Here is a 9,086-nt window from a genome sequence, read left to right as displayed (position 1 = left end):
TGACACACCCAAAATATAGGAGGCTAGGAACTTTGACTTGGATAATTTCAAATACATGGAAAAGCAGAGTGGAATACCACTCTACTACACACTGTAGAATGATACACCTCTGCCAATATTTCAATAGATGGTTGTGGAACAAATGGGTAGAGGTTGAGACATGAATAATGCCAACAAGACAATGTTGCCATTAGTAGCAAGGACCACAGAGAGGCAGAATGCCCTCAAATGTTAGTAGCTTCAATGTCGAACCTACCAATACACCTCTGTGTAACTATGTGGAGCTAGTAGCTTTAAAATCAAACATAACCAATACATATTTATGTAACGGTGTGTAGTCATTTGTATAAAGCATGCCCTATGAGGTCTAGGCAACAAACTACAGCTCAAGTGGGAATATAAGCTACAAACTTAAAATTGATGAGTGTCTAAAGAGGTAGGATCACTTCTTTACCTCTTAATCTATACATGCACTTACAATCCAAGCAAAGATTTATTACTAAGGGAGCTAACTGAGCTAGCACTTCCAAGGTGTTGCCTAACCAAGCTCATTCTATTGGAAAAGGTAAGAAGTGTAGATCATTTAGACTTCCATCCAAGTTGTATTTGATCTTGTCAACCCATTGGCATCCAAGGACTTTTATGCCCTCATTGTGTGGGATAAGATCCCATGTTTTCTTCTCTTGAAGAGTATCAATCTCTTCATCCATAGCCACTTTCCACTCATGGCTTTGTATAGCATCCTCAAGCCTCTTTGGTTCTTTCGATTATGCCACCTTCTTGATTGATTTGAGGGGTCACTTCTGAAGTACCACTTATGCTTGGTTCACTAGTAATAGTGCAAAGTCATCCTTTCCATGGAGACATCTTCTCCTCTTTTTCCTCTTTTCCCACTTTGTGTAATGGTTAGAATGCACTTCGCTTATATTTGATGATGATTTATTCATGCTTGTCATACCATCCATGCATCTCATCTCTGCTCACACCCATTGCACTTGTAGACACCCTTTTATGAACACACATCTCAAAGCTTTTGGCTCAAGCTTTGATCATATCTCATCTAGAACATGTGGATAACGCAAGCATTTAAAGATCTTCAAGTTCACCACATTAGGATTTTTCCAATGAACTTCTCTTATGGATTTGTATTTGGATCAATCGATGTAGGAGATCGATTAATCAAGAAGATCACATAATTACATGACTTTGCCTAATAGCAGGCTAGCATGTTTTTCTCATACATCATGGATCTTGGCATCTTTGCATTGTGGCGATTCTTCCTTTCTACCACTCCATTCCTTTGTGGTGTGTATCTTGGAGTCAACTAACTTTTGATACCTTGTTGCTTCAAGTATTTGTCAAATTCCCATGACATATACTCCTTCAGTGTCACTTATCAAGATTTTGATCTTGAGACCACTTTGCTTTTCCACCTCTACTTTGAACTACTGAAACTTATCAAAAGCTTTACTTTTAGCCTTCAAAAAGTATATCCAAACCTTTTGTGAATAATCATCAATGAAGGTTATGTAATATCTTGCTCCTCCAACACTTTGAGTTTGTGTTGGTCCCCTATAGATCTGTTTGTATGAGTTCCAAAGGCTTTTGATGGACATACCTTCTTTGTTGAAAGGCTTTCTTGATGGCTTTGATTTTTCACCACAAGGCTTAGATAGTCCAGACAATGCTTGTCCTTTAAGATTTGGCAATCCCCTTACCAATCCTTTGAATTCTCTCTCTTTCAATCTCAATAGATACTTAGCCCAAGTCTTTTGTGCCAAGCTCAACCTTAGACATAGATAAGTTTTTTGTACATACACATGCCTCTAATATAGGCATTGCATCCAAGATAAACATCTTTCCATCCTTTTCACCTTTTGTAGAACTTTAAGTGAGTTATAGTCTTGCACAGTACACCCATCTTGATTCATGATCACTTATATATTTTACTCTATAATTTGTCCAATTGTTTGACACTGAGTTTTTTCTAATGGTTGGAACATAAAGAACATTACTCAAATATTGTACACCTTATTTGAGAACCTCCAATGGTGGTATACTCCCAATGTGAGTAGCAAGCTAAGAAGATAAAGAACATTGCTCAAATATTGTACACCTTCTTTGAGAACCTCCAATGGTGGTATACTCCCAATGTGAGTAACAAGCGCTATGGTGTATCATCTCTAGTGTGGATACATCTATCTTCTTAGTTTGAAGTAAACAACTCTTCTCTTCCAGTCATGTGGTTTGAACAAGTGGAGTATATATACCACTTGTCTTTTTCCAAAGACTCTATCACTGACCGATGTCGCAGTTATGTTTGTCTTCTTCTTTTCTCTCTCCTTTAGTCGGCGCATAATTCAATGTGCCACTCCTTATATCTCTTTGCTTTGAATAGCAATCTCGAACCCAATGACCTATCTTGCCACAATAGTTGCAAGCATCTTTGTTCTTTTGTTCTCTTCCACCATTCTAGCCTTCTCAATTTGAGGGGATTGTCTTGCACCTTGGCCTCTTTGAGTGTTCCTTTGACTCCCCCTCTCTATGGAGTCCTCATGGCTATTGTTACCTCAGCCTCTTCTAAAGTTGCCACCTCTTTGGCCTTTTGACATCCTTGTCTCGGCCTCTTCCTCTAGCTTTTCAATCACCAGTATATAGAGCACTTACATCACTCCAATTTGCTTTTGATGAGCTTCCCCCAACTATATTTTCCTTTGCCTTAAGTTTCTCAAATTTTGGTAACAACTGATCTTGAGACAAAATAGATGTTTTGAACAACTTGAAGTCTCTTCCAAGACCTCTAATGCATATCTCTACCATCTCTTCGTCTTCAACTAGCTCACCAATCATGGCCAGTTGATCACATATACCTCTAACTTTTGCAACAATCACTGTCAGGTTCTTCTTCGCAATTGTGTGCAACTCTCCTCTGAGTTATATCTTGTGAGATTTTGACACACTTTCAAACATACTCGAGAGTGTCTCCCACATATCAATAGACTCGATTCACAATGCTCAATGTGTGGAATCATTGCTTGACTCACTATTTGAGCAATAATACTCATCACCTTTTTCTCCTTCAATTGCCATGTTTTGACATTAGTTTCATACTACCTTTTTCTCCTTCAATTGCCATGTTTTGACATTAGTTTCATACTACCTTCGTAAACTTTGTTGAGTCTCATGAGCTTGATCACTATTTGAGCAATAATACTCATCACTATTTGAGCAATAATACTCATCACCTTTTTCTCCTTCAATTGCTATGTTTTGACATTAGTTTCATACTACCTTCGTAAACTTTGTTGAGTCTCATGAGCTTGATCATCTCTCTCTTTGGCTTCTCTCCTTTTGCTTTTAGTAGCTTTAGGGGCATGTTTCGCATTACATCCTGCTCTAGTGAGTATACCCTGTAGGTCATATGACTTAAGGAATATCTTGATCTTGAACCTCTAAGCTTGATAATTATGCTTTTCAAGCTTTTCTACCATGATGACAAGGATAGAGTGTCGATATAGAGGGATTTAGAACCAAAATGTTATAGAAAAGCATATAGGGCAGATGAGAGAGGTTTGAGGAGGAAAGGAATGCCCACAGTCTAGTACTTCATGTTTTCTTCTTGACACAACTTGCCAATCTCACCTTTGCCGATGATCGTCTTTGGTGAGTGTCCTGCACAGGGATCTCCACCAACTCAAGCTCCGATATCAACGTTAACACAATGAAGCCCGAATCTCGACTTAAATTGAATTGAGGCTCAATTCCCTTATATACAGCTCCAAAAACCATCTAGTGCTTTCTATCGCTTTTGCTTTTATTTTCCTGCTAAAAATATATTTTAAGAATGTGCAAATCTTTTGTTCTAGGTATCTGTTTGCCCTTGTTCTCGATGCGTTGGACTCGTGCTCGCATCCTCTACACATCCAGCTTGAGCTTGTATACTTCAACAGTATATACTACACACATTGGGGTGCTTGATTTCTCGCCCTTGTGCTACCTTACTACAAAGTTGTTAATTTCAATGCGTCAAATGGTGCCATTTATAGTTAGGTTCAATGCTTCAAATATGGTGCCATTAATGGTAAATGAAATCATATATGCAAAGCTTACAATTTGTTTATTTCCCAAAATATAAAGCTTTGGGCCTTTATCAAAGCATTCCCATGTACTCTAAAGAGCATTAAAGTAGAGTTCTTACACTAGACGTAAGAGCCTGACAAAAACAACGATTAATGGCGTATTGGTTCCATTGGCTGCACTATTGCTGCCAAGGGGGTGTATACACTTGTTTGTGATAGTAAACAAGAAGTTGGTGGACGTGAATGTTCCCCATCCATGGTGTGCCAACTTGAAAATATTAGTTTGTAAACTCTCAAAAACTATCAAGAGACCTATAAGAGTGAGGTTGATCAAGCGAAGTTGCTAAGAATGACACAAAATCTTGGACCCACACCCAAGATGCAAGTTTATGGTCTCATCTTGGCTGCCTATAAGCCTTGGATGGCTCATTGAGGTCCACGATGGACAGGTGGGGAATTGTGTGTAGCCGGCCTATCTAAGTGTGAAACGACCTTAAAACTTTAAAATTTTCCACAAGGTTCACATGCATCAAAGGGTGGTTAACCCTTGATAGGTAGGCTAAAAGGATATTCACCTGTGGCCTTGCAACCTGAAACTAAGGAGGACAGAACATGGAGTCTTGCAAGTGACGATGATGCTGCTGCTGCTGGTGTTGATGGTAGACGCAGATGTTGTTGGGTGCTAGGGCATGCTTGAACGCCCTTCGAGTTTCCAGGTAACGGCGCACTTTGCAAGTGTAGCCATTAGTAATACCCTTTCATAATGGAGCTTGTGAAGCAGCAAGGTTTTTCCAGTTCAGGTATGTGCTTCATGAACCCCCTTGCAAGGGCTTTGGTCAGATGATCCCTGCTCAGGGATTAGGGTTTCTGCCATTCATCATGGTTTAGGGTGTGCGGTACTGGCGGTTTGCGCCATCCATTAAGATTTAGGTTTCACCCAGCAGGGTGCAGGCTATGTGGGTTTGGAGTTTGTTCAGTGCATCAGGGTTTAGGTTACCCTTTCAAAATTAGGGTTGGTATGATCAGTTATTGTGTTTAAGGGTTTGTGTCACATCCATTACAGAAGACTGAAGATGCATTTGCCATTCTTCAACGTTCTCTTCTGTGTTCCTGGACAAAGCGTAAACCTTGTCAATGGGGACGATCATCTAAAACAGACTGCTCTTGATAGTGAAACGTTGTGCTTGTCCCTGTTGCTACACTGCACAGTAGAAGCAGACAGAAGGTGCTCAGCAGCAGCTGCTCATGCTTCTCCCCGAGCCAAAAGTAATGTATAGGAGGAGGAAAGAAAACTTGGAGGTGTGGTTTGTGGCAGTGGATGGTCATTAGAAACAAGTATGAAACAGTCACACAGCAATGGCGCCCATGATTCTATTTAAGAACTGTATCAAGGTGAAGTTTAAGATGCGGATCCCTCCACTGCTTAAGAAATAAGCCAGCCTTTTCATGGCCACTGTCCCCTCGTTGTCAAAGAGATTGCTGATTGTCAAAAAGCATGTTGGTGCTGCCTCCAGCTCATTCAAAGCAGGTATGAAACAGTTTTGTGTCCATGCACCTTTCCGAGACACGATCAATACAGAGGATAGTCAAGAGGTAACTGAGAATGGGAATTCATGCAATGAGATAAAGCCAAACATTTCTATGAATGAGCCGGAGAACAGAGAGGCAGGTGCAATATGCCAAAATGCTGATGAACTTCTAAGGGATTGGGTGGGGGAAGGTCGTCTTAGCCCTCCACATTCAGTTGCCTACTCCAAGAAGATCCAAAGCCTTTGCAATGCAGGGGAAGTTGATAAAGCACATAAATTGCTTACATTTATGGTTGAGAACAATGGCAATTTGAAGCCTCATTATTTCAACTCTGTGATTGTTGCTTATGCAAAAGCAGGAAGGTGCAACGAAGCGTTGGAAGTATGTGCAAGTATGCGAAAATATGGCTTTCGCCCTCATCAGACAACTTACCACACTTTGATGAGTAACTATCTCAAGCAAGGCAAAGCCCTGGAGGCGCTTGATATGTTTGACAGAATGCGGCAAGATGGCTGGTACTCGAACGAGGTTACACGGAGCATTGTAGCCTATGGGCTGTGTAGGACAGGACATACAGAGCAAGTAAGGGCTTTGTTTCAAGAGAGGTTCAGGAAATCTGGCACTGTGAGTACGTCTGTCTGCAATGCTCTTCTCGAGAGTTTCTTTAGAGATGGTAATGTGGAGGCAGCGGAGGATTTGAGAAGACGGATCTTTTCTGGACTGTGTTTTCCTAATGCTTACACGTATGCAACAATTATACGTGGGTGCTGTGTACAAGGGAAGGTTGATGAGGCCAGGCAGCTTCTTGTGGAAATGGAAAAGAAAGGATGTAAGCCCATTCTTGCTTGTTATGGATCTCTGATTTCTCAGCTGTGCAAATTGGACAGGTATCGGGATGCTTTTGATCTATTCGAAGAGATGCTAGGCAAGGGCATAGATGCAGAGGGTGCCTTTTGTGGACTACTGTTGAAACAGTTGAGCATGAAAGGTATGATGGATGAGGCACTGCGAGTTTGCGAGTATGTAGTGGATAAACGCATTTTTGTGGAAGATGCAACATTTGTTTTGCTCCTAGAGGGCCTAAGCAAGGCAGATAGACTGGGTAAAGCGAAACCCTTGCTGGAGAACTTGAAGGAGAAAGGCTGTTTATCCAATGCTCGGCATTTTCAACAAGCTCTGCGTGCCTTACAAAGGAGAGAAACCCTTTGTAGTCATTGCAGTCCGCCTACGGAGGAAGACTCAACGAGGCTGCCCAATGATGTCTAGCCCCATCATATGTCATGATTCTAAGGAAGAGAAGACTTTTGATCGCTTTTGTCATCTTTCACATGCTAAAGCAATGCTTGCAATACTCAATTCGCCCCCAAAAAGATTGCATTTGTCCATACTTTGTCAGGCCCCAACAGAGGGTGTCATGCAGGTGCAAGGCAGGTATTGATGGCAAGATGGTGTATGTGTTGCAGTGATTCTCAGATGCTTGTATGCTTTTACTTCTTACTTTTTCCTGATGCCCATGGTATAATCTCATCGCGGCTTCTGATATGGAGCCTTATTGGAATACAGCCTCTGGATGGTCAGAGAGTGGGATGTCGTGCAATTTTGAAGCCATTTGTTTTGGCATCATGACTCAGCCCCTTGAAATAATTGCATATTTTGTGGTGATTGAAAGGACAAGGCATGGTTTATGAGTGGTAAGGTTTTTCTATCATATGGTATACAGCAGTTGGTGATACACCATCCATGCTTCGACGATCAAGCAGTGCCTACAATGACAACAAACGGCTTTTTTCAACAGACCTGAAGGATTAAGTTGGTCTTCCAGGAGGCGGCAATGCTGGAGTGGCATGGAAAGGCAAAGAAACAAGTGGCACACGGTTTTGTTTCCCATCGATTCTTTGACATGTGAATATGGTCTAACAATTTATCTCAGGTATAGATTTCAGGAAATCAAGTGTGCATGAGAGGTATATTTTAAAAGATGCATGTTATTTTCTTCCACTTGACTCGTGAGTAAGTAGGTTGTGTTCGCCAAAATTATTTTTGAAAAAATGTTAAAAGCACGATTTCTCTTGATGGATTGCTCACCCCCTTGACCATATTGGCTATCTAGGATGTTCATTCTTAGAAAACAGAGGGAGGCTTCACGATTTTGCTATGGTACATATTCAGAGATGGTGTGGAGGGCTTCTCAAGGGACCTGCGTTGTGTCAAGAAAATTTGCAATGCTTTTAAATTGCTACAATGAGGGTTTTGATGTGGAGGTGTAGGTACATTTTAGGCATCTAGAGACTCACAACTCTTCCATGTTCCTGGACTTCAAGCAACTAGTGTTATGGTTGTGAGCGTGGTTCGAGTTATCTCAATGGAAGTTAAATTTCAGATGAGTAAAACACAGCTTTGGCAAGAGCACAATTTGTTGAATAGTCTAGAGAGCTAAAGTTGCCTACTATTGAATGTGTGCAATTAGACGAGTTAATGTGTGGCTGATCAGTTCACTACAACAATCTTAAGCTAGCGTCACCTTGAAGACCTGTAAAGAATCATATTGAAGGTAATGTAGCACCATCTACCGAGCAGATCATACCATGATACCTGCGGTGTCATTGCTGGCTACATCTTTATATAAATGCCAAAAACAATGCATCAATGAGGTTAGGTAAAATGCTTTGATGGATTTGGTAGCCAAAGAGGAAATGGACCCCCGCTCCTTTGGTTATGCCTGCACTGTAGAAGCAAAGAGGATTTCAAATGCCGAGAGGTAAAAGCACCCCTTTTGTATAGAATTATTTTTTTTGGGTTAAAAAACCCCCCTTATGTGTGCATATTTTCTGCACTTAAATAGCAAAAGAAAACCCTTTTTGTTGGACGCAAGTGTTCTATAATATATTTTTTTATTAAACAATCCCCTCCCTCCCTCCCCAAATTTTTTAAAGGATGTTTTCATGAACAAGAATGTCCATGTGAGGACATTTGTTGAGTGCACATTCATTGTTGCATATGCAAATGTTTTTTTAAAGGGTTACACACACATACATACGTAAATACATGTATCTATACATGTGTGTGTGCATATATATATATATATATGTATATATATGTATATTGTTAAAATTACAGCAATGTGATGAGTTATGGTGGATCAAATGTTAGAATCAATATCATTAATAAAGTGATTAGACGATAATTAATATTATATAATTAGTAATTAACTAATAGCTTAATGTAGGCATGGATAATAAAAAATCAGCAAATTCTTATTAGGCCAATGTCTCAATTTATAGTGTTTATATCCAAGCATTTAATCTCACTGATTTCTCCTTGATTCACCCTCCTCTTTTCTCCACCTCTCCCATAATATCTCCACACTTCCTAAATCTTCTCATGCTACCCTTTATTCTCTCCCAGTAGATTCTTTTCACCTTTTCACAAGTTCTCTCACATTTACAGATTCTCTTTTACAGCCTCTAGCCAAGGGCT

At 40.3% G+C, this 9,086-nt stretch overlaps 1 protein-coding gene across 1 annotated transcript; it reads left to right on the top strand.

Moving 5' to 3' along the window:
- Positions 1-4,619: 4,619 nt before the first annotated feature.
- Positions 4,620-8,473, top strand: LOC147637240 (uncharacterized). Its single transcript, XM_086800853.1, has 2 exons — positions 4,620-7,539; positions 7,720-8,473. Exon 1 carries the CDS (start codon positions 5,526-5,528, stop codon positions 6,873-6,875), a length of 1,350 nt encoding a protein of 449 aa, XP_086656979.1. The 5' UTR covers positions 4,620-5,525; the 3' UTR covers positions 6,876-7,539; positions 7,720-8,473.
- Positions 8,474-9,086: the final 613 nt, after the last annotated feature.

The sequence above is a fragment of the Cibotium barometz genome, chromosome 7 (assembly GCF_041138505.1).
Source record: "Cibotium barometz isolate CiBa-2024 chromosome 7, ASM4113850v1, whole genome shotgun sequence".
Taxonomy (NCBI): Eukaryota; Viridiplantae; Streptophyta; class Polypodiopsida; order Cyatheales; family Cibotiaceae; genus Cibotium; species Cibotium barometz.
Note: the sequence above shows the minus strand (reverse complement) of the source record. Positions and strands in the feature narration are given on the sequence as shown.

Excerpts from the sequence above, each read along its gene's own strand:
- LOC147637240 (XM_086800853.1), top strand. The coding sequence starts at position 5,526 with ATGGCCACTGTCCCCTCGTTGTCAAAGAGATTGCTGATTGTCAAAAAG.